This window comes from Babylonia areolata, unplaced genomic scaffold (genome assembly GCF_041734735.1).
Source record: "Babylonia areolata isolate BAREFJ2019XMU unplaced genomic scaffold, ASM4173473v1 tig00002737_3, whole genome shotgun sequence".
In the NCBI taxonomy this organism is placed as follows: Eukaryota; Metazoa; Mollusca; class Gastropoda; order Neogastropoda; family Buccinidae; genus Babylonia; species Babylonia areolata.
In genome coordinates this window covers 65,764-91,445 of record NW_027468378.1, presented here as the reverse complement: position 1 = coordinate 91,445, position 25,682 = coordinate 65,764, and the positions used below count along the sequence as shown (strand labels likewise).

General features: G+C 43.3%; 1 protein-coding gene across 2 annotated transcripts; it reads left to right on the top strand.

Moving 5' to 3' along the window:
* Positions 1–373: 373 nt before the first annotated feature.
* LOC143278339 (MORC family CW-type zinc finger protein 3-like) lies at positions 374–25,503 on the top strand. 2 transcript variants are annotated; one of them, XM_076583262.1, is made up of 18 exons: positions 374–424; positions 1,798–1,870; positions 2,280–2,412; positions 3,136–3,362; positions 3,943–4,099; positions 5,615–5,756; positions 8,212–8,340; positions 9,458–9,583; positions 10,303–10,400; positions 10,599–10,694; positions 13,145–13,273; positions 14,930–15,013; positions 16,409–16,433; positions 16,932–17,015; positions 18,543–18,734; positions 19,153–19,208; positions 19,850–19,965; positions 21,278–25,503. In XM_076583262.1, the coding sequence occupies exons 1-18, from the start codon at positions 389–391 to the stop codon at positions 21,886–21,888; spliced, it is 2,514 nt and encodes an 837-aa protein (XP_076439377.1). In that variant the 5' UTR covers positions 374–388; the 3' UTR covers positions 21,889–25,503. The 2 variants fall into 2 exon arrangements, with proteins under 2 accessions (XP_076439377.1, XP_076439376.1); XM_076583261.1 differs by having other exon boundaries at positions 18,522–18,734.
* The last annotated feature ends 179 nt before the right edge of the window (positions 25,504–25,682 follow it).

Sequence of the window (25,682 nt, the reverse complement as noted above, 5' to 3'; positions counted from 1 at the left end):
ATGTATGCAAGCATGCGCCTGTGCACACTCACACACATGTATACATACATACACACATGTGCATGCATTGCCACACGTCCATCCACCCACCCACCCACCCACACAGTGATGCAGACACAAGCAGGTGTACAGCATCAACACATACTGCCTGGAATGATGTCATCAAAATTCTGTAGTTAATTATACGTCGTATGTGCATGCAGTGGCGGGGAGGGGGGGGGAGAGAAAAAGAGAGTGATGGAGAGAGGCAAGGTAGAGTGGGGGCCGGATGGGGTGGGGTATAGACATGGGCATCTAAAGATAATTATAGCATCTTCGACAGTTTTTGTACAAAAAGACACCGGAACTTTCGCTTTTTGCCTCCAAGCAGAAATCGGATTTATCGAAAATGGCGACCCTGACCCGAGGGATTCCCTTGTCGAAGGTAATGTTATGAATATTTTGAGAAGTGACAGCAATGGAAAGCACTTCGCAATTGATGTAGTCGTTTGCTTGTGTCAGTGACAAAAAATAAATACTGCGCACAATTTTTTCGCCCAAGTTTTGAACAATTTACAGTCATAACGATGCATCTGACGATCTGAAAGCCTGTGCATTTCGGTTACAAGTACTTGTAACCAATATCTTGGCATTACTTCATCAGCCATGTGAGAACACTTCTCCCACCATCAAAGACCACCAAGCTGATGATTTGACAGCTGTTGTTCCATTAACTGTTGTTATGGGAAGAGGGAGCATAATCATACAATACATTCGTCTCTGTTGTTTCTACTGTGAAAATGAAAACTGGCTGTTGTTTCTTCAAAAACAAACAAACAAAACAACAGCAACAACAGCAAACAAACAAAACAAAACAAAACAAAACAAAAACCCCCAAAAACAACAACAACAACAAAAAACAACAAAAACAAACAAACAAAAAAGCACAAACAAACAAAACAACAACAACAAAACCAACAACAACAACAACAGCATCGCAGCTTGTGGAGAAACCCGCTTGCGCTTGCTGCTTTTGTTGATTCACCACACTGGTGTTTTGATTTTCTTTTTGATATGGAAAATGACAGCATGCATGAACAGGTGGGAACGTAAGACCTGAACTGCCACACATGCAGAAAGTAATTAATTCAAATCCTGATGGTGAACAGGCCTTGCAAGAGGCCTCAAGCACCACAAATTCAAGTGTTCTCTCACCATTATAATACATTATTTATACTATAGAAAAAATCCAAACATGGTTTTCTCCAGACCTAAAGTGGTAGAAAGTGAAAGTCGTTTTTAATTTTATAATATTAGTGAGATTCTTCAGTGGTACAGTCTTTGTAGAACTTATCATTGATGAATTGAGCCACCTGGTGCTAGATGGTCTTGGCTTTTTGTCAGTCTGACATTTTTCTGTTGTTTCTGCTTGATGTAGTATGTATGTTTTTTGGTTGTTTTCATTCATTTTATTTTTTATTGTGTGTTTTTGTGTGTGTGTGTGTGATTAGATGCAGGAACAATAGTAATCTTGCAATGAATAGTTTAAGATGATGGTGTATGTCTGTTTATTATTTAAATTTATTATTGATAAAGAAAAGGGGGTTGGGGGGTGGGGGTGGGGGGGATTGAAATGAGTGGTCCTATCCACTGTTTTATGCAATGAAATATGTACATATGTACTTGTTGCACTTCTCCACAATACGTAAAAGCTCCATTGCTGTATATTGTTTTTGTAAGAAGTTACCCAGCTTCTTTCACTCCAGTTAAATAAAATCATTTGTTTTTCAGTACAGAATTATTCTTTGTATCCTACAGATTTCTCCCAAGTTTTTACACTCCAATGCCACCTCACACACTGGACCATTCTCAGCTATTGCTGAACTCATTGGTAAGTTTCTGAGAGAGTCAATCAAGTTAATGGGAAGAAAGTAAAGTTACACATCTGTCCATACTCATTTACTGTCTACATAATGACAAGGTTCACATTTCTTAATCTTATGTAATCTCTCATGTGACATGAAAACTTTTGCAGTTGAAAGATGTCAAACTAGTTGAATCATAAAAATCAGATCTGAAGGACTTTAGTTTTGTAATTCATCATTATCATTGCTTTCATCATCAATGTAATTATTATTACTACTATCATTATATACATTATCATTTACTGCTGTATTCTCCTAAAATGGTACAGATTAACCATGTTTGATTTCCTGTGATTGTAATCCAGAATATATTCTCTAATTCTGCCAAAAGACTTGTCCCTTCTTAACCTAATACATTTGTTTCAATGTGTGCAGACAATGCCTACGACCCGGATGTGTCAGCCAATGAACTTCATATTGGAAAGTGTGTCATCCATGGCAAGCCTTGCCTTGTCTTTCAGGATGATGGCTCTGGCATGGACTATGAAAGCCTCTTGAAAATGCTCAGGTAGGTGCAGCTGTTGAGTCACAAATACTATAATAAGAAGAAATCAATTGAAAGAGATTTTAAGGGGAGATGATTAGATGGACTGCAGTGTGTGTGTGTGTGTGTGTGTGTGTGTGTGTGTGTGAAAGTGAGGATTGTAGGACTGATGGCAGATTATGATGATGGTAGCAGATAGAGGATCAGTACTGGTAACAGTTGTGATGATCTCATGCGTAGTAGATCTATAGATTTAGGGCGGGTTGTGATATTTGTAGCTGATGTTAGAACTTTGTAATGATTGTAGCAGATGCATGTTATGATGACAATTGGGGGACTGACAGCAGGTTGGTAATGGTATGACCTGACTGTAGCAGATTGTGATGATGCAGCTTGTGACAGCTGTAGAGTGATTGACCTTGTAAATCTATGGCAGATGGTAGGACCCATTAAAAAAACAAAAACAAAAAAAAAACAAGAGAGAGAGAATAAATTCATTCACAAAATTGTTCTAGTTAAAGATTTTCTGTGATTGAGTAATCAGTATGGATAAAACTGATCTGTTGTTAAGTTTTGTCATTGGATGCCATGTTTGTTGCAATAATAACTTGATATAATGATGGTTTGGTTGTGAAAAATCTTTAGAATTCCTTTAAAAAAGAAAAAAAAAAAAAAAAAAAAAAAAGTTTAAATGGCATTGTGTTTTCACCGAATGATTTCCTTGCATGACTTTTTTGTCCTGTACAGTTTTGGGTACTGTGATAAAACTGCCTTTGAAAGCAACCCCAACCACCTTCCCATTGGTCATTATGGCAACGGGTTCAAGTCTGGCTCCATGCGTCTGGGGAAGGATGCGCTGGTGTTCACAGTGTGCAAGAAGAGTGCCAGTGTGGGCTTTCTGTCCCAGAACTACCTGGAGACTATCGGCGCTGACTGTGTCTTTGTGCCCATGATAGAATACCGACTACCTCACTGTATCCTTGTCGTTAGCTGTGTGTGTGTGTGTGTTTGTGTGCGTGTGTGTGCGTGTGTGTTCATGTACTCATGTACAATATTCCATATGACATACGTATGTGTGTTATTGTGTTCAGCTCAGCATTGTGGAGGTCCTTATGCCTGATTAAAAACGTAACACATAAGAATGTTTAGCATTGCTGTGCACCATCATCTGACTGTTGTAACTTATTGACTGAAATATATGCATATATGCATATCCCATTAAAGAAAAAGAAATGTCTTCAGTCTCCCTCTTGCTTCCTTTCCCTCAAGAGTCTTATCAATTGAGACATGTATGCATATCCCATTAAAGAAAAAGAAATGTCTTCACTTACCCTCTTTGTTCCTTTTCCCTCTGAAACACCCCTTGCCCACCCCCTCAGCAGTGTTGTCCTTGCATTATATTGTATTGTATAGTATTTTATTACTCTTTTTGTCACAACAGATTTCTCTTTGTAAAATTTGGGCTGTTCTTCTTAGAGCGCATCGCTACACTGAGAGTGCCACCCTTTTCTTTTTTCAATAATTATTGTTAGTTGTTTTCCTGAGCAGCGGCAGTGGAGCGAATCAAGTCGCAAGAGTCCCGCAACAACCTGGAAGCTATCATGAGCCACTCCCCGTTCCACTCCGAGCAGGACCTGAAGGCAGAGCTGCAGACCCTGCGCAATGGTCGCACTGGCACCGGAACCAAGATTGCTGTTTACAACCTGCGAAGGTATGATATGATATGATATTGATCCTTATATAGCACCTATCCTAGTTTGGAGACCAAGCTCTAAGCGCTTTACAAACATGGGGTCATTTGCTCAACAGGCTGCCAACCTGGGAAGAGCCGACTGACGGCTGCCATTGTAGGGCGCTCTTTGGTTTCCTGTTTCATTTCAGATTTTAGGCATGCACACTCAGACAGACATGAAACATTTTTTACGTGGTTGACTTTTCATTTATTTACCCTGCCATGTAGGCAGAAATACTCCATTTTTGGGGTATGCATGCTGGGTATGTTTCCTTAACCCACCAGACGCTGACATGGATTACAGGATGTTTAACATGCGTATTTGATCTCTTGCTTGCATATACACATGAAAGGGGATCAGGCACTAGCAGGTCTGCACATATGTTGACCTGGGAGATCGGAAAAATCTCCACCCTATATCCACCAGGTGCCATTATGGAGATTTGAACCTGGGACCCTCAGATTGAAAGTCCAGCACTTTAACCACACAGGTATTGCACCCAAAGGTGATGTACTCTTTCTTGTAGAGAGTTGTTCAAGGTGTATGTTGCTTCATGGCGATTGAAGATGAATATTAAGAGGGAAGGAGAGAGAGAGAGAGAGGGAGGGCTGTTGATATTGCTGTAACTTGGGGATATTGGAATTAAGTCTTTTCTGTCAGAACAGCGTGAAACAGAAGCAACAACGGAGTGGTTAAAGTGTTGGACTTTCAATTTTATGGTCTGGGTTGAAATCCCAGTCATGGTTGCTGCTGGTTTAAGGGTTGAAATTTCAACAGATGTGCAGACCTGCTGGTGTTTGAACCCCCTTGTGCGTATACACATCCAGAGAATCAAATGCATACATTTAAAAATCCTGTTGTCCGTGTCAGAAATCAGTGAATTTTGGATACAAGAACATACACAGCACCCAACGAGCACACTGTCAAAAACGGAGCATAGCTAGCGGCCTACATGTTAGGAGTAATAAAAACAGTCATGCAGTTAAAGGCTCTCGTGTACATTCAAATGAATGGGGAGTACCATGCCACAAACACACTCACAAAAAAGAACAGTGTGTGACAGTTTCAGTTTCTCAAAAAGATGTTACTGCGTTCAGACAAATCCATTTACTTTACACCACATCTGCAAGGCAGATGCCTCACAGCAGCATATGCCCAGTGCGCTTGTCAGGCCTTGAGGGCATGCTTATATATGTACCTATCAGAGTGGACATCTTTTTACATAATTTGACCAGAGAACAACACTCGTTGTCATGGGTTCTTTTTCAGTGTGCCAAGTGCATGCTGCACACAGGATCTAAGTTTATCATCTCGTCTGAAAGACTGGACGCTCAGTTTGATTTTCCAGTCCAACTTGGGAGAAATGGCAAGAACGGGATTTGAACCCACAACCTCATGGACTCTCTGTATTGGCAGCTGAGCGTTTTAACCATTCTGCCACCTTCCTTCTGTGTGTGATAGACAGGGCACTGTACAGAATGTTGTGTGTGCAGACACAAGGACGGGAAGATGGAGCTGGACTTTGAGAGTGACAGCTCTGACATCCGGAACCCAGAGGCTCATGAGGTTGACCTGACCTCCGTCTATCACCGCACCACCCAGGTGGAGTCCTCCGAGCACATGCGCTCCCTTAGGGTAAGGCACCACATCATTGAAGGTTAGACGGGTTCAATAGCTGAGTGGTTAAAGCGTTGGACTTCCAGTCTGAGGGCCATGGGTTCGAATCTCGTTAACAGCACCTAGTGGGTAAAGGGGTGGAGATTTTTCCGATCTCCCCAGGTCAGCATGTGTGTAGACCTGCTTGTGCCTGAAACCCCTTCGTGTGTATATGCAAGCAGAAGATCAAATACGTGCGATAAAGATCCTGCAATCCATGTCAGCATTCGGTGGGTTATGGAAACAAGAACATACCCAGCATGCACACCCCTGAAAACGGAGAATGGCTGTCTACATGGTGGGGTAAAAGCGGTTATACATGTAAAAGCCCATTCAAGTGAATGTGGGAGTTGCAGCCCACGAACGAAGAAGAAGAAATGAAGGTTAAAGATCAAAGCTCCCATAGCCTTATATGGCCATTGGGGTAGTGAATTCGCACCCACTGTGTCCAGGGCTTGGTGTCCGAAGGCCGGGGGCCCAGTCCTCTTCTCTTTTCCATTTTATTTAACCTTCCCTAGGTACATTCACACCTGGGTGGAGCAAGGAAAATTGGAGTTAAGTGCCATTTCAAAGTCATTTGGGGAGGGAAATATCCCATCTGAACATTCCTCTCTCTTGACAGAGCAAGAATTGCTTTGGGAGGAACCAGGCTGTTTGTAACAGACACGCAGTTAGTGCCCCATTGTCAACTGTGAAACAGTTTTGAGTTCATGTTTCAGAACAACACTGCTACCAGATAGAGGGACGATATATATTTTTTTGGTATTGTTACTTATGGCATGTCTTGTGATTGCTGTCTATCCATGTATATTGAAAATTACTACTGTTACAGTCTGGGTATGGGTTAGACTGTTTTATGTCGATATGTTGACACACAAAGAAAGATTGAGGATATTTGCTAAAGGAATATAGGTAGCAATTTGGTCTCTTGTTCTGTTCACCCCTCACCCCCACCACATTCTGCCATCCCCTAATACCCTGCTGTTCCACCCCCACACCTCAACCCCACCTTCCTGATCTCTTTGTGGTTTGAATGTTGGTTCACATCATCTCCTGTTGACCACGTTGTATGTGTGAGTGTGTGTGTGTGTGTGCATTTTACTTATATATACGATATATTCCCTTGATGTTTTTATTAATGTATTGTTGTGCAATACCTTATGGTCTTAACGTGTGTGTGCATGTGTGTGTATGTGTGTGGGTGTGTGTGTGTGTGTGTGTGTGTGCGTGTGTGTGTGTGCATGTGTGTGGGTGTGTGTATGTGTGTGCGTGCGTGCGCACATGTCATTTTTGCAAACTATACCCTTTTTTGTTGGATGTTTTCATTTGTTAATATTGTCGTGCAATACCCTATTGTCTTAACATGAGTGTGTGTGTGGCGGGGTTAGTATATCGTCAGCTATTGGGAATTCTTATTTGACTAGTTTTAATGTCTTCTTATGTTGCGCATGATGATTTTATGCCAGTGTTTACAACGGGCCTGTGATTGCACAATTTAATTTCCATGTGGATTAATAAAGTGTTTTTGATTTGATTTGATTTGATTTGATTTGATTTCTCCTCATGTCAGTCTGTGAGGTTGTTAGTATTGTTGTAACTGGAGGTTAGGGTTCAGCCTTTTCCTTCACAGTCTTTTGTCTTTTTTTTTGTTTTGTTTTTTTGCCACATTATGTTGGGCATATGCTGGGGGGTTTTGTGTGTGTGTGTGGTCATCACTTCAAACTGCTCACCATTTCTCCTGCCTTGACAGTGGAATCTGCAGATAAAGGCCTTGTGCTGCTCTGTATGTGTGTATGTTTTTGTATTTATCAGAACAGCATTAATGAAAAATTATTGAATTTGATATATAACTATACATACTTACTGTGACCCACTGGTACAGACTCCGGCAGGGGTCTGGATTCTTATCCTGTCCTGACTACTAGTCTGCCATGCTGAGAAATCAAAAGTAGCTGCGGCTGATTGCTTTCCTCAGTAAAAACAACAACAACCTGCCTCCGTTATTTGAACTGAAGAAGCTCCCTCTTTTCTGGCAGCCATCTTGGTTTTCCTGACCTGTCCACATTTGTGGCTAAGTTTAAAAAAACACACCTTTTTCTCCTTTCTCCTTTTCTGTCATTTCATTGACACCTTCAGTCCTTGTCTTTGAATGTAACCATGTTTGTTTTTGTATTTATCAGACAGCATAAGTGAATTTGACAATAAATGGCTGTGTACTGTGTGTGTGTGTGTGTGTGTGTTTGCATGTAAGTGTGTGTATGTGTGTGCTTGTGCGTGTGTGTGTGTGTGTGTGCATGTAACTTGGTAAGTGTGTGTATGTGTGTGTGTGCTTGTGCGTGTGGGTGTGTGACTGTGTGCGTGCGTGTGTGTGTGTGTGTGTGTGTGTGTACATGTGGATGTGTGACTGTGTGTGTGTGAATGTGTGTGTGTGCAGGTGTACTGCAGCATACTGTTCCTGAGGCCACGCATGAAGATCTACATCCAAGGGGTCAAAGTGAAAACCCAGCTCATCTCCAAGTCGCTGTCCAACACGGAGACGGACGTGTACAAGCCTACATGGCTGGTGAGTTCCCTCCTCTCTTGCATTGGTTGTGGATGGGCGCAATAGCCGAGTGGTTTAAGTGTTGGACTTTCAGTCTGAGGGTCCCGGGTTTGAGTCTCGGTTACGGCGCCTGGTGGGTAAAGGGTGGAGATCTTTCTGATCTCCCAGATCAACATATGTGCAGACCTGCTTGTGTCTGAACTCCCTTCATGTGTATATGCAAGCAGAAGATCAAATATGCATGTCAAAGATCCTGTAATTCATGTCAGCGTTGGATGGGTTATGGAAACAAGAACATACCCAGCATGCACATCCCCGAAAACGGAGTTTGGCTGCTTACATGGTGGGATGGAAACGATCATAACATGTTAAAGCCCACTCATGTACATACGAGTGAACGTGGGAGTTGCAGCCCCCGAACAAAGAAGAAGTAGTGTTGATTGTGTCACAATGTGTCTTCTGTTTAGTTAAAGTGTTGTGCTCCATGTTATTTTAAAATCTTATGGGCTATGGGAGTGTTTCTGTATTATGCAGATTTCTGTTTTGGTGTTTGGGCAGGATTTTTCTTCCTCTGTTTTTGGGGTGGATTCAGTATTAAGACATGTACTTAAGTCTTAGAGGCCCATGGACCCCAGTTGCCTCAGTCGCAAAAAACAAACAACCCCCCCCCCAGTACTGCCACCAGTGTAATCTATCTTCTATGCCATGATGGCATCATTATGTCAGGGATTAACCCATGATCATTGCTGATACATATGTTAACAAAACTAGCAAATAGCATTGCTGATGTTTGTAATTAAGTGCCTTTACACTGCTGTGTTTTGTATGTTTTTGAAATTGGAAATAATAAATTTTTTTTTTTAAAGTTTACCTGAGTGATGGAATCAATCAAGCAAATAATATTGATCAAAAATATAAAATAATAAAAAGCAGAAAACAAGATACCAAGAATAGACCTGTATTACCATGTTAATTCTTCTTGCTGTCATTATTGATGTATGTCTGGTCAGAATGTAAAATTAAAAAAAGAAAAAGAAAAAAAAGATTAACAAAGAAAGAAGAAAAACCTGTGGTTTGTAATATGTACGAACTGGTCTGTTTGCCTGTTGTTGACATGATTGGTTGTGTGTGTGCACAGACCAAGCCACTGCGGATTACATTTGGGTTTTCCACCCAAGAACCAGTGAAGGAGGACTATGGCGTCATGTTCTATCACCGCAATCGTCTCATCAAGGCGTATGAAAAACTGGGCTGCCAGAAACAGGTCATTTACAGTCTGTTGGTGGTTTAGTTGTTATCTTGTGTGTGTGTGAGTGTTTGTGTGTGTGCGCATGTGTATGTGTGTGTGTGTGCATGTGTGCGTGTACCTGCATACTTGTTTAGTTGTAAAGTGTTCGTGTGTGCATGTGTGTGTGTGTGTGTTTGTTTGTGTGTGTGTGTCTGTGTGTGTAGTTGTAAAGTATTTGAATATATATGTGTGTTTGTAGTTGTAAAATGTGTATTTATGAGTGTGGGAATCTATAAGTGTCTGTATGTATATGTTTATTTGTAAGGCCTGTGTGTGTTATGTGTGTCGGGATATGCAGATGTACTAATGTATAAGTTTTGTGGGGGTGTTCTTTGAACGAAAGAAAATCATGAAAAGATGGGGCATTCTCAGGTGCACCTGAATGATATTCAGGCAGGTAGAGAATTCAGAGGTGTACATGGGATTCCAGGATGTTCATAAAGGGGTGTTTAAGGACAAGGAAAATTCCAAGAAAGCAAACATGATAAACCAACTAAGTGTAATTTTAATTCAACCTCAAGAAATATAATAAACTGTTCTGTCTCAGGCATGCACACACCAACATATGCATAACACACATATAACACACGAACGCTGTGCACAGTGCACTGCAGGTGGGAACACAGATGCTTGTATAGTTGCTGACATGATGCGTACAGGTGTGTTAATTTCGATGGTTTGCTATCTGATGGCAGCCCAACGACCTTGGCATTGGCGTGGTGGGCGTGGTGCAGGTGGACTTTCTGAAGCCAATCCACAACAAGCAGGACTTTGAGAAAGATGAGAAATACAAGTGAGCTGTGCCCAGTGTCAGTTGGCTGGGGCTGTTTGTGTGTTCTTTGTGTGCGTGTGTGTGCATGTGCTTGTGTTTTTGTTTGTTTGTGTGTGTGTGTGCAAGTACTGATATTTGTATTTACATGTGTGAGTGTTTGTTTGAATCTGTAGGCCTGTCTGTACAATGATGTCTATAGAGTCATGTTTATTTGTGCAGTGCCATAATGTCCTCCATTAGTGTGAAGCTGAATGATTACTGGAATGAGAAGAAGAACGGGTCAGCCACCTGCCGCCAGCCTGAAGCCACCCCAGGGTCAGTGCCGACTCCCTACCTGTCTGTTACCTTCCTTACCTGTCTGTTACCTTTCCTACCTGTCTGATACCTGCCTCACCTGTCTGTTACCTTCCTCACCTGTGTTACCTTCCTCACCTGTCTGTTACCTTCCTCACCTGTCTGTTACCTTTCCTGTCTGTTACCTTCCTCACCTGTCTGTTACCTTCCTTACCTGTCTGTTACCTTTCCTGTCTGATACCTGCCTCACCTGTCTGTTACCTTCCTCACCTGTACCTGTCTGTTACCTTTCCTACCTGTCTGATACCTGCCTCAACTGTCTGATACCTTCCTCACCTTACGCACCTGTACCTGTCTGTTACCTTCCTTACCTGTCTGTTACCTTTCCTACCTGTCTGATACCTGCCTCAACTGTCTGATACCTTCCTCACCTGTCTGTTACCTTTCCTACCTGTCTGATACCTGCCTCAACTGTCTGATACCTTCCTCACCTGTCTGTTACCTTTCCTACCTGTCTGATACCTGCCTCAGCTGTCTGATACCTTCCTCACCTTACGCACCTGTACCTGTCTGTTACCTTCCTTACCTGTCTGTTACCTTTCCTACCTGTCTGATACCTGCCTCAACTGTTTGTTACCTTCCTCACCTGTCTTTTACCTTCCTTACCTGTCTGTTGCCTACCTTACCTGTCTGTTACCTACCTTCCTTACCAGTGTGTTACCATCCTCACCTTTATGTTACCGTCCTCACCTGTCTTGTTACCTTCATCACCTGTACCTGTCTGTTACCTTCCTCACCTGTCTGTTACCTTCCTCACCTGTTTGATACAACCTCACCGGTCTGTTTTCTCATCTGTTACCCCCTTACCTTCCTGTTGCACCCTCACATGTCTGTAATCCCATTCACCTGTCTTTTTACCCCTCACCTGTCTGTCACACCCTCATCTGTCTGTCATACCCCTCACCTCTCTCTTATACCCCTCGCCTGTCTGTTATCACTCCCCTGTCAGTTACACTACTCACCAATCCGTTATCCTGTCATCTATTACACTCTCACACGTGTGTTACCCCCTCACCCGTCTCTAACCCAGAATGTGTTACTGGTCACATCAGCATGTGTAGCTATGTTTGTGTAGGAGGGAGAATGGTTTCATGTGTAAAACAAGAGAGGCAAGGTCTTCAAGACTCACTTGTGTGACACCTAAGAAAAAATTGAGTAAATTTAATTGTTAAAATGTGTTCTGTATTTGCTATTATAATGCTTCAGGTTAAAAAAATAGAAAAAAAAGGAGTGCAGATTTGAAATCGGCATGTTCGGGTGGGAAGAAATTGTCTTACTCACTGCACTATTGCGGATCCATGAATGACGTTCAAAAATTAACATTTAAACATGCTTTTTTTAAGGGCAATAAATCGATTGTGGTATTCAAAGTGATAATGCTGTTTAAATCATATTATTTTGGTGTATCTCGGGCATTCAAAAATTCTTCAAGGGCAATTTAGAATTCTTTAAAGTCGCGGTTCAGGAGACGTGGCTATCGCCACAATCACACTGCAACATTTAGCCATTTTTCTCTGGATCTAGATAGGTGTACAAGTTTAGTTATACCCGCCAGAAAGTATGACACAGTCGATTCAATTTCTCTTTTATGTCCATTCTAGTTAATTGAGTATCCATATGCAGTAAACACGTCGATGATGTAGTCTGTGTCACTGTATGTGTTCTGTCCAGAATTTGTATTTCTTTCCATTTAATTGCGAACAAGAAAATCGAGGTCACACCATCTACTCACTAAGCTTCACCAATGCTACTGCAACTGGGATGTGGTAATATAGTGTTTTCGGATTCCTGGAAATGGCCTCAACAAAATGAATAGTTAATGATGCAGGAAACACGGCTTAATTCGGGAGACTTACAAACTCGTATTGGTATGACTGTGAAGATTTTTTTTCCTACTATTTTTAAGCCAAATTTGGTTTTGATGGACAAAGTATTTCCAGAGAAAATGGCAATGTTAAAGTGTACCACGGACACACAGGCACACACACATAGACAACCGAACACCGGGTTATAACATAGGCTCATTTTGTTTACCCAAGTGAGTCTATGATGTTTGGTCTATCAGAACATGTCTGCAGTTACATCAGCATATGTGGCAATGTTGGTGGAGGAGGGTGCATGGTCAAGGTGTCACATGTAAAATGATGTGTGATGTATGTGAAGGCCTGACCAATGCATTTGGTTTGTGTAGAGATCAGGCATCTGTTTCATTTGTTAAAAAAAAATAAAAAAGCATATGTGGCATAACATAACATGGATCAGTTGCATACTTTGACACCTGCTCAAAACTGAAATTGAACCTGAACGTGTTAGCAGTTACACTGACAGTTGAAGCATTGCATGTGGAGCTGGGAGAATGACAATGTGTGTAGAATGTGTGGTGTGATCAGATGAACGGGTGGTGTTTTCAGGCAGTTACCTGACTGGCTGTGGGTGCAGTGCGAGCGATGCCTCAAGTGGCGGCGTCTGCCCGACACTGTGCGCTCCAACCCTCTGCCCGACCAGTGGCTGTGTTACATGAACCCTGACCCCACCCATAAGTGAGTGACGCCCTGTGATTGGCTACCTCCTGGTTTCGGATCAAACTACCCGAATGAAGAGTTCAGTAGTATTGAATGTTTGATTATCCCCTGAAAATGGAGTATGTCTGCCTAAGTGGCAGGGGTAGAACTGTCATGAATACATGTAAAAGCCCACGTATTTCAGTAAATGTGGGAGTTGCAACCCTCAAATGAAGAAGAGAAAGAAGAAGAAAGTATAAATTTGTGAAGTGAGCATTTGATTCTGCATCTAAACCTGAAAAAAATGTGCTAAGCACAGTAAAAGAAATGTACTAAGCACAGTAAAGTCTTATTCTGAGATGTAAATTGAGAAGGAAGGAACGTATGCTTGTGTATCTCATTCATACACGCACACAAAGATACAGACTTTGCCGTTTTGGTCAGGATATTTCAGCAACACTTCCAAGTGAATTACCCTCGACAGTGTGGTCTGAGTCTTTGGGCCCATAGCACGCTCAGCTCTGGGTAGAAGCTGGCCACGGGCAGGAAAAAAACCCCCACCTATTAATATGGGATTCAGATCTTGTCTCCTCCCAGTTGTTGGAACATGACGCTAACCACTTTGCTACAGTGGCTGGTTTCCTGTACTCCTTGCACCATCTGACATGTTTCCCTGTAAGCTTTGTGCTGAACTTGTTTGTTTGCAAAGGGGCGTGTCCCGATACCACTTGTCACCAGCCACTACTGTTGAAGTGGATCATCACAGTTACCTACTTTCACAGAGCCGCAACAGTCAAGGGAACATTGACATACTTTCACAAAGCCTCAGCAGTCATGGGGAACATTGACCTACTTTCACAGGGCCTCAGCTGTCATGGGGAACATTGATCTACTTTCACCGAGCCTCAGCAGTCATGGGGAATATTGACCTACTTTCACAGGGCCTCAGCAGTCAAGGGATTGAATTAAATGAGAGTTTGCATTCTCCACTAATTGGTCATGCTCTTGGTTGTGTGTGTTTCTGTGGACAGTCACTGTAAACTGTTTATTGAGTGAAGAAAGAAACTGATATCCTGCAGAGACAGTTGCAGTATTTTGTGAAGATTTAGATTTTTGTTTGTGAAGAAGTGAATTTTTGTGTGTGTGAAGCTATGGATTTTAATGTTCTTTAAAGCTAGCTCAAATTCAGGAGTATATTGGCTGTCAGGGAACATCTTCCTGGTTTTTTTTCTGTTCGTTGAAAGTTTGGGGTGTTCACTGATGGCTCATGTGGGTGCCTGAACCCCCTTTGTGTGTGTACACACGCTCAGGATCAAATATGCATGTTAAAGATCCTGTAATCCATGTCAGTGTTCGGTGGGTTATGGAAACAAGAATATACCCAGCATGCACACCCCCGAAAATGGAGTATGGCTGCCTAAATGGCAGGGTAAATGAACAAAACAGTCATACACGTAAAATGTTACATGCCTGTATGAGTTTGTATGTGTGTGTAGCTGAGACCTGATTGGATGACACAGAAAACGAATGACAAGTGCCCAAATGGCAGCTGTCAGTTGGCTCTACCCAGGTAGGCAGCCTGCTGTACAAATGATTCCGTGTTTGTAAAGCACTTAGAGCGTGGTCTTTGACCGAGGATAGGTGCTATATAAGTACACATATCATGTTCCGTGTGTGTGGTGCACATGTTGACAGCCGCTGTGACATTCTTGAGGAACCAGAGGATGAGGATGAAGCTGTGCAGCGACCTAGTTACGCCAAAACCTTTAAAAGGAAATTGTGAGTGCTTTCCACCATATGTTGCTTTTGATGGAAACTTTAAAAAAAAATTTTTGCATATGCAGTTCTTATATACACACATGCACGCACACACGGTTTGTAAAATTATAAACGAATTTGATTAACAGCTCTCAGCTCACAACTTTCATTCATACAAATGTACTTTTATACACATGCACATGATTATGCACACACAGTTTATTGTTTGTAAGTAGATTTGACCAACTGTACTTACCTTGCATTTGGATTGAAACTCACAACTTTCATTCATACAGATTGCACATGTATACACATGCACATACACACACAGAGTGCAATTTTGTAAATAAAGACAAGGATTGTTTATCTTGCATTTGGATGGAAATTCACAGTTTTTATTCATACAAAACATGCGCATATATACACAAACATATATGCACAGTGTTTGGAATTTTACAAGTGAATTTGACTAACAGCACTTGTCTAGCATTCTGAAAAGGGTTCTTTACATGTGGGCCACTCATCAGAAGTGGGTGCCACTTTCCTTACAAAGTATGCTGTAAACTAATCCACAGTTTTTTACTTCTTTTTTTTTTTTTTTTCACTTTGTTTCATTTATTTATTATTTCGAATTTCACACCCCTTTCTGACCAAACACAGTGGTTATTATCATCAGTGGATGGGAAATGTTTTGAACATTCTTTTTTAATGTTTATAGTTTTATTTAGAGGCCCAGTTTGAGCATGGTGTTGTGTCCCATGGGAAAGGTGTTTTACTCTTGATTTTCCTCACTTCTCTCAGGTGTGAATGAGTACCTGACTTCAGTTGGGGAAGGTAGAAGTGGAGTGATGGCCTAGAGGTAACACGTCCACCTAGGAAGCGAGAGAATCTGAGCATGCTGGTTCAAATCACGGCTCAGCCGCCGATATTTTCTCCCCCTCCACTAGACCTTGAGTGGTGGTCTGAACGCTAGTCATTCGGATGAGACGATAAACCAAGGTCCCGTGTGCGGCATGCACTTAGCGCACGTAAAAGAACCCACGGCAACAAAATGGTTGTTCCTGGCAAAATTCTGAAGAAAAATCCACTTTGAAAAACAAATTAAACTGCACGCAGGAAAAAATACAAAAAAATGGGTGGCGCTGTAGTGTAGCGATGTGCTCTCCCTGGGGAGAGCAGCCCGAATTTCACAAAGAGAAGTCTGCTGTGATAAAAAGAAATAAAATACGAATAGAAATACAAATAGACACAGTGGAAGTGGGGGATTCAGCCCCACCTTCCAAAGCTGAACCCTATGTGAATTCACTGCCGTGACAAAACCTATGAGACTTTTAACTTTTAAGTTTATTTGGAACAATTTTGACATTTTCATGTTGTTTTGAACATGATTTATCAGTCCTTTTTTCTTTTCCCCAGAGAGGAAAAGAAACGGAAAAAACAGGTGAGGCTCTTTGATCCATTTTATTTTAAGCAGCATGTTTGATGCTCCAGAAATATCTTTGAAAGTAGTTTGGCAGGGATTTGAAAAGAAGCGAGTCATTGAATTCTGTGTTCCTGTTTGATACACGTAAGTCTGCAGAACAACTGTAGTAGCAGTGTGTATTTCAATGCTTATGCTAGAATGGCTGATGTTTATAATGCACATGTGTACATGTTTACCATGATTATTGACTGAACATGCAGTCATGCTTACATGTGTCAAGATGATGTATGGTCATGTTGATTGTTTCTTAAGTTGTACATTTGTTTACCGTGTGTGTCAAATTAATGTGTGTGTGTGTGTGTGTGTGTGTGTGTGTGTGTGCATACTATAAACATGTGCAGTGAGCTTCCTCTGAAAAAAACCAAGGTTTTGTGAATGCTGTGCATTATTGTCAGTGTGTAAAGTGTGTTGACAACACACATTAAGGGCAGAAATTTATTACTATGTGACCTGCAGGCGGACATAGCGGCGAAGGAGGCGGAGCTGAAAGCCAGGGAAGAGAAGCTGTTGGAGGCACAGAGACAGCAGGAGATGAATGAGGTGAGATCTACCTCCCATACCTGACACACACAGGGAATACTGTGTCCATGAAAGAAAGGGCAGACTACGTAGTTCTTCAAGAATTTAATTGTGCAGTTCACTTTCAGCACTGTTTGTTGTCACAGCCGAGTGGTCAAAGCTTACGACTTCCAGTCCAAGGAGTCTGGGTTCTGGTTGCGTCTCTGCTGGGTTAGGGGTGGAGGGTTTTTTTTTCGTTTTTTTTTGTTCTCCAATTCTCCAAGGTCAGCTTAGGTGCAGATTGTCTAGTGTCTGTACCCTCTTTATGCATTTACACATACAGAACATCAAGTATGATGTTAGACACAGGCATTACACGGCAGATTCTCTGAAGGCTTTGTTTCGTGATGTCCCTCTGTGGACGCTTATGGACTTCTTGAAAAAAGTGAGCAATTTTAATCAGATTTGAATGTTTTAAACTCTAGAAGGTTTTAAAACTTTTTGAGCGACAGCTTGAAGCAGTGATTTTGTTACGGATATTTATATAAACGCCTATCTTCGGTCAGAGACCAAGCTCAAAGCGCTTTACATACTCGGTGTCATTTGCACAACAGGCTGTCTACCTGGATAGAGCCGACTGACAGCTGACATTTGGCGCTCATCATTCATTTCCTGTGTCATTTAATCAGATTTCAAGAACGCATACATACACACTCAGACAGACATGTGACATTAGTTTTTATTATTATTATTTTTGTAACCTTGACTTGAAGTAGATGCTGACGTGGCGATAGCCGTGAGATGGCCATACTGGTCAGCGAAGCTCTAAGCACCATGATTTATTCTTTTTTAAAAGTATGCATTATGACAGTCTTACACAGTTATATGGATGCGCTCTGATACTCTCATACACACACAGTCATACATATGAGTACTTCTTTTTTGTTTTTGTTAATGACCCAGACCATACAGCATTAGAATTGTTGAGTGTGGTTGACAGCCGACATGAGAGACTTCAATTCTAAAAATATGGTAGTGAAGATGGGCAAGTCTGCATCCGTTTTCTTTGTCACAGTTTTAGAAAAGATACACACTCTCCCTGTCATGCGCTGTTACTTATTGTTCACAATGCAACACATCCTTCATAATGTACATTACACATGAATCATGTCTCACATATCACACATTTTATACACATTCTTAAAATAGAATCTCCTTATCAGGTATTTTCCATTTAACACGTTTATAAAGCCAAAAGAGTGTTTTCTCATCTTGCGTGTTGCATATTATCCGTGTCTCATACATACATTTCAGTGCACACTTTGGTCACACTCTTGTGTCAGAATGACACACATCTGGTGGATTCCTATCTTTCATGTTGCACATCATCCATGTTTCATACACACACTTCACACACACACATTGGTCACACTCTTGTGTCAAAATGACGCACATATAGTGGATTCCATCTTTCATGTTGCACATCATCCATGTCTCATACATACATGCTTCACACACACACACACTTTGCTCACACTCTTGTGTCAGAATGACACACATCTTGCACAGGTGAGCAGCTCGGAGCAGAACAGCCACGATATTGCTCGGCTGCAGCGGGCGCTGTTGGAGGCGCGGAAGCGAGAGGAAAACCACAAGCGACTGATTGTGAAGATCCAGAACCAGAAGAAGCAGGTGGAGGATCAGCACAACTCCCTGATCGAAGCCGCTCGCAACCTCCGGTCGGCGCAGACCTCCGCCACGGTGAGTGCCAGTGTGACCAGACGTACCCCATGCTGGATTTTACCCAGGGCTCATTCTGGGCTGGTCTCCAATGACCCTCCGAAGTCATTTGTCGCCAGTCAAGCCTCTGTAACAAACACATTTTTTAGACTTGCCTACAAAAAGACGTACATGTCGTGTTCCACACATTTGCATGCATGCAGCCACACACACATGCACAAACACAGGCAAAGGGATAAAGACACGGACACACATACGCAAGCTCACACATGCATGTCAGTGCGCTCGCTCACACGCACGCAAACACACACACACAAACACACTCACACACACATTCATGTACACACACATGCACACATTCACACACATGTGCAGACTGACAAACTCAAAGAGGTGTTGACAGATGGAGTTGACAGGTAGACACATGGTGATGTTACAGGAGCTGTTGGAAGTGGCATCAGCATTGACAGATGACAGTCCTGTGTCCTCCACTAGGTGAGAACAAAGCTGTTTCATTGTTTTCATTGTTTCATCAACACCTTCCACCTTTCATCAGCCCCTGTGTTCATCTCCATACAAATGTGTCTTTGCCAGTGCTATGGTCATCTGTACAAAGGTGTATCATAGACAAAAATCAGTCAGTTCCACCCGTGAAGTGTTGTGGTGTTGGCCTAGAGTTAACGCATCCGCCTAGGAACCGAGAGAATCTGAGCGCGCTGGTTTGAATCCCACAGTCGCCAGTATTTTCTCGCCCTCCACTAGATCACGAGTGGTCATCTGGATGCTAGTCATTCGGACAAGATGATAAACCAAGGTCCCGTGTGTAGCATGTAAAAGAACCCTCAGCAACGAAAGGGTTGTCCCTGGCAAAATCATGTAGAAAAATCCACTTTGATAGGAAAACAAATAAAATTGTAGGCAGAGAAGAAAAAAAAAAGAATGCATATTTGATCTTCTGCTTGATTATATACACTAGGGGGTTCAGGCACAAGCAGGTCTGCATATATGTTGACCTGGGTGATTGGAAAAAATCTCCACCCTTTATCCACCAGGCATTGTCACTGAGATTCGAACCCTGGAACCTCAGATAGAAAGTCCAATGCTCTAACCACTGGGCCATTGCCTGTGTGTTGCAGCCTGGGGCAGAAGCGGTGGTGCTCCAGTGAGGGTGGGGTCAGCAGGAAGGTGATGAACATCACCACTGACCAGGGGGACACCGTCACCATCGAGAGGGCCGACAGCGAGGACGAGGGTGAGAGGGAGGGGGGGCACACATGTGGTGGTTTTTGTTTGATGGGGTGTGTGTGTGTGTGTGTGGGGGGGGGGGGGGGGGGCTTTTTGGTGCATGCATGCATGATTTGTTAGACTAGCAGGGTAAGAGGATGGTGGTTTTGTGTGGGTGGGGGAGGGGTAGGTTCTTTTTGGTGCACACATGATTTGTTGGACAGTAGCCGGGTAAGAGGGATGGAAATATGCACATGGTGGTTTTGTTTGATATAGGGAGGGGGGGGGGATTTTTTTCGTGTGTGCATAATTTGTTAGACTGTGGCAGTGTTAGAGGGAGATAAATAGATATTTGCACATAGTGGTTTTGTTAGGCTGGGTGGCAGGGGTGTGTGTGTGTGAGGGGGGGGGGGGGGGGAGTGCACATGATTTGTTGGACTGTAGTAAGGTAAGAAGGAGGGCAATATGCACATGGTAGTTTTGTTAAGTTGGGGGTGGGGGGTATTTTTGGTGTGCATATGATTTGTTGTTTGACTGAAGCAGGGTAAGATGGAGGGAAATATACACATGGTTTTGTTTGACAGGTGGTGGGGGGTGGGCATGGTTTGTTGGACTTGCAGGGTAAAAGGAAGGGGAGGATACATATATTGTTTTGGTTGATGGGGAGGATGGGGGGGGGGGAGTCTTTTTGGTGCGCACGATTTGTTAGACAGTAGCAGGGTAAGAGGGAGGGAAGAATGCACATGTTTCGATGGAGGGAAGGGAGGGGAGGATCTTTTTGGTGTCCGCATGATATATTGCTTGACTGTAGCAGGGTAAGAGAGAGGGAAATATGCACATGGTGGTTTTGTTGGGAGGGGGGGGGGGGTGGAGGTTGTTCTTTTTGGTGTGCACATGATTTGTTGTTAGACTGTAACAGGGTAAGGGAGAGGGGGAAGGACACTTATGTTTTTTTGTTTTGTTGTGTTTTCTGTTGTTGTTTTTTTATGGGGGGTGTGGTTCTTGTGTGTGTGTGTGCATGATTTATTTGACCACAACATGTATAATCTTGCATTATGTATAATTATGTTTAATCACACATTCTGCATTCTCAGTGAGTGAATGTGTGTGTATTGGTTGTGGGCATGATGTGTGTGTATGTGTGTTGTGCAATGTACATATCTTATGCCTGCATTCTTTGTGAATGAACATGTGCTCTGGTGTGTGTGTGTGTGTGTGTGTGTGTATGTGTGTGTGTGTGTGTATGTGTGTGTGCGTATGTGTGTGTGTGTTTGTGCATTTGTGTGTGTGTGTGTGGATGGGTGTGTGTGTGGATGGGTGTGTGTGTGTGTGTGCTACAGGGGCGGAAGAGGAGACCCTCGACAGGTGCAACTCTCCAGACACCGCCAAACCTCTCTCCACCCCAAGCTCCGCTACTGCCGCCCCCAAACCCTCCACTTCCACGCCCACCACGACCCATCCTCGCCGACGACGACCCCGAGCTCGCACCTCCAGCTCTGCCAAGGTGAATGTTATTGATCTCACCATGGAGGAGGAAGAACCCAACACCACCACCGCCGCCACTACCACCACAGAAGCCCCAGATGTGAAGCCCGACGTGAACCAACTCCACCGGCGGTTGGAGACAGAGAGGCAGCAGGCGTCTAACACCACCACCACCAACAACAACAGTGGAGTGAAGGGTGGGAAAGGGGGTGGTGGTGGTGGCGCCGGTTCCAGACAGGTGAGTGGCGAGAGGGAGGTGAAGCAGGAGGAGGAGGTGGGGCAGCAGCTGTCTCAGCTGCAACAGAAGCATCGGCTACTGGCCCGGCGGTTCCGGAACCTGCAGCGCAACGTGCACAAGCTGCTGTCGTTCATCGTGCCGGACGTGGACCTGGGCACCGAGGAGGACATTGAGCACATTGTCACGGAAATGATTCGCGTCAACTGCAGCCAGAGCCAGGCGTCGTGATCCTACCCCTACTGCTCGCTGCTCATCACCACAGACTCTGTATCAGCCGTGCATAATGGTAGTGTAGTAGAGGTGACGTGTGTTGTGATAAGTGTGGACTGTACACACGTACTTTCCATCAGCCCCACTACACACCACAAACTTAGCATCAGCCGTGCACAACAGTAGTGTAGTTGAAGTGACGTGTGTTGTGATTGGTGTTGGCTGTACACACACACTTTCCATCAGCTGTGTACAACACAGTGAAGTCAAGGTGGCATGCTTTGTGACTGTTGTCGAATGTACACACCTGGTGTTGGTCACCTGGAGTGTCATCAGGCAGGACCTGTAGAACCGCTGACAGTTCAGGTGACAAGTAGGGACCACTGTCAGTTCAGGTGACAGACAGGGACCACTGTCAGTTCAGGTGACAGTTCAGGTGACAGGTAGGGACCACTGTCAGTTCAGGTGACAGACAGGGACCACTGTCAGTTCAGGTGACAGTTCAGGTGACAGGTAGGGACCACTGTCAGTTCAGGTGACAGTTCAGGTGACAGACAGGTACCACTGTCAGTTCAGGTGACAGTTCAGGTGACAGGCAGAGACCACTGTCAGTTCAGGTGACAGTTCAGGTGGCAGACAGGTACCACTGTCAGTTCAGGTGACAGACAGGGACCACTGTATGCTCAGGTGACAGGCAGGTACCTGGATTGGACAGGTGTGTGTGATCTGTTGAGAGAGACTGGCATAATCCGCAGACAGCAGGGCCTTTCAGCATGCCGTCATAAAACCCAGGGAGGTTTCTGTCTGCACACGTTGACATGCTTGTGTCATCTACAGATGAATCAGATTGGGCAGGCGCTGTCCCAGATGTGTAAAGGAACGGCTGCCCAAACCGGTGTCAGCAGCTACAGCCAGTTGTTGAAGACATTGGCAGGGCTGGAGGCTGGTTGGGCAGCGTGATTACTTGTGACTGTGGACTCTTCTTTTACCTCAGCCTGGCAAATAACATGGGTATGCCCCTAACACATTGCTAGTCAGGTGTTTAAACATTGTGTACTTTTAAGAGAGAGTGAAAGGGAGAATGTTTGTGTGTGTGTGTTTGTGTGCGTACGCGCTCACATGTGTATTTTAGTGGTCATTGACCCTCTTAGTTTGATTGCAATAAAAGTGTTATGGAATGCATGATGCTTATGTTTTTTCTGTTTACAATTTTATGTATACGTCATTTTCATAGCGTCTCATAGGATAAGCACTGTTTGTATTACCTGTAGTATTTACTCCCTGCTTCAAATTTCAGCAGAAAAAATTGGAAATCACAGCAATATGTATGTAATCCTGAGGGAGTGTTGGGTTTAAGTGTAACTGTGAGGAATAGCTGTTTCCATCGACAGGCTGAGAGGCAGGTGATAGTTCTGGAGGTCCTGTTTCATAGCACACAGTGCTGGAACTCCACTGCCTCACAGGACTGGATGGGGGGGTGGGGGGGGTGGCGGTCTGCTAGTGATGAGTCCGCCTAAGAAGTGAATTCCAGATAACTGAGTACAATCAAAAGTGGATAACCGTGTACAATCAAAAGTGGATAACCGAGTACAATCAAAAGTGATATATGTATATATATGTATAAAAAATGTACATAAATGATTGTTCTATATCACTCTATATATTGTTACGGGTGTGTGTTTCTCTATTTGTGTATATGTGTGCATGTGTGTAAACGTTCAGTATCAATCCCAACTCCCATTTTGGGTAAAAATGTGCATGGGGTAAAATACCTTGTAAACACTCATCTCCCACTTTGAAAAAAAGCCCACTCGTTTGTTATACAAGTGAGGTTGGGAGTTGCAGCCCATAAATGAAGAAGATGATCTAAAATAGAACGCCTACATGAGATGTCGATGTGTCATTGGAAAACCTAGTGAGCACATGACATTATTCCATGATGTAGTGTCTTGTTTCAGTAGCTGTTATGTTCTCACTCCCAGGCCAGCCAGTGCTGTATGGTGGAACTACGGGAATGGGGCCCTAACTTCAGGGTGAACTTTGTGCACAGTGGGGCTGGGTGTTTACAGGGTGGTTTACGGTATGCATAAATTTTTGTAATTGTGTAAGCTTGTGATACACTGTGCTGTGATCCATGCTGACCTACAGTGATGAGGAACGTGTGTTAGACACATGGACACCCATCCGTGAAGGTACTACTGACAAGCAGGGAACAAACTGTTACTGTCCTTGATGCGTGCGTCTGCATGGATCAGTACTTATTGTCCGTTTTTCTTGGTGCTGCCTGGATGTATTTCCAGCTCTTTTCAAACGAAATATGCATGCCCTATCCTTTTCCCACACACATTGTATATTTGTTTCTTCGTTTCTTCATAAAGAAACAGGTAGAACTTCTCACAGATGGAAAGTCCCACAGCCTTTCATGACCATCAGGATAGTATTTGTATTTCTTTCTATTTCTTTTTGTCACATCAGATTTCTCTGTGTGAAATTCGGGCTGCTCTCCCCAGGGAGAGCACGTCGCTACACTACAGCGCCACCCATTTTTTTGTATTTTTTCCTGCGTGTAGTTTTATTTGTTTTCCCTGTCGAAGTGGATTTTTCTACAGAATTTTGCCAGGAACAACCCTTTTGTTGCTGTGGGTTCTTTTACGTGCGCTAAATGCATGCTGCACACGGGACCTCGGTTTATCGTCTCATCCGAATGACTAGCGTCCAGACAACCACTCAAGGTCTAGTGGAGGGGGAGAAAATATTGGCAGCTGAACCATATCCACACTGTCTAGGGCTTGGCATGAGAAGGCACAGCCCAGTCCTCTCCTTCCACTGGCTCCCCAAATGAAGTGAGGTACCCATTGAGGCATTCACACCTGGGTGGAGGGAGAAGAATCGGAATAAAGCGGCTTTCCCAAAGGCGCAACACCAAGTCAAAACAGGGCTTCACACTCTGATGAACACTGGATCAAAAGTCCAACACCTTACCGATCCTGCCATGGTGCCACGGATGATTAAGGATGGGAAACAAATAATGGTCAGTGCATAAAATTGGTCACTGCAGAAAAATGACATGAGGGTGCAATGTGTTTCTCAGGCAACACAAAACATACAAATGAAGACAAAGAGAGACTTTGATGAGCATGGATTTATGGTGTCTTGAACATTGTTGCATTTTGTAGATTGGTGTTTTAAAATTGTTTTATCTTTATTTAACGCATTTTGTTTTTATCAGATCGATATGGCATTTTGTACCGTAATCATTCTTCGTTTCCTTGCCCATTTTGATATCACTCTTGCGTTGAATTTTGTGGAAAGGCAGCAACAGACTTAAATTTTGTTCAAAACCTCAAAAACATTATGGATTTGCATGTGCGTGTGTGGTGTTCTAAGTGTGTGTTCGTGTGAATTGTGCTTGTTCATTATGTGTGAATGATTTGGGTTGGATGGCTGGTTGGGGTGGTAGTGCGTGTGTGTGTTTATGATGGCTGGTTATATGTGTGTGTGTAATCGTTGGTATTTGTGTTCTGAACATGGAATGTGTAAGGTGAATATTTTCAGATTTTGTATGGCCATTGTCACATTGTAGAAGGGGCGGAGTTTCCTTTTTTTCAGACAATAACTACAAACTCCTCCCCGCTATCCCCCTTCAAAAAATCTTCAGACCCCCTGCACCCCCTCCCCCCCCTCCCCCCCCCCAAAAAAAAATCAAGCAGTGACCACAATTCCCCCACTCCTCCCCTCCCCTCCCCCTCCTGAAAAAAAAAAAGTAAATCTAAAGATGATAACTGCAACCACACCCCCAGCCCACCCATCAA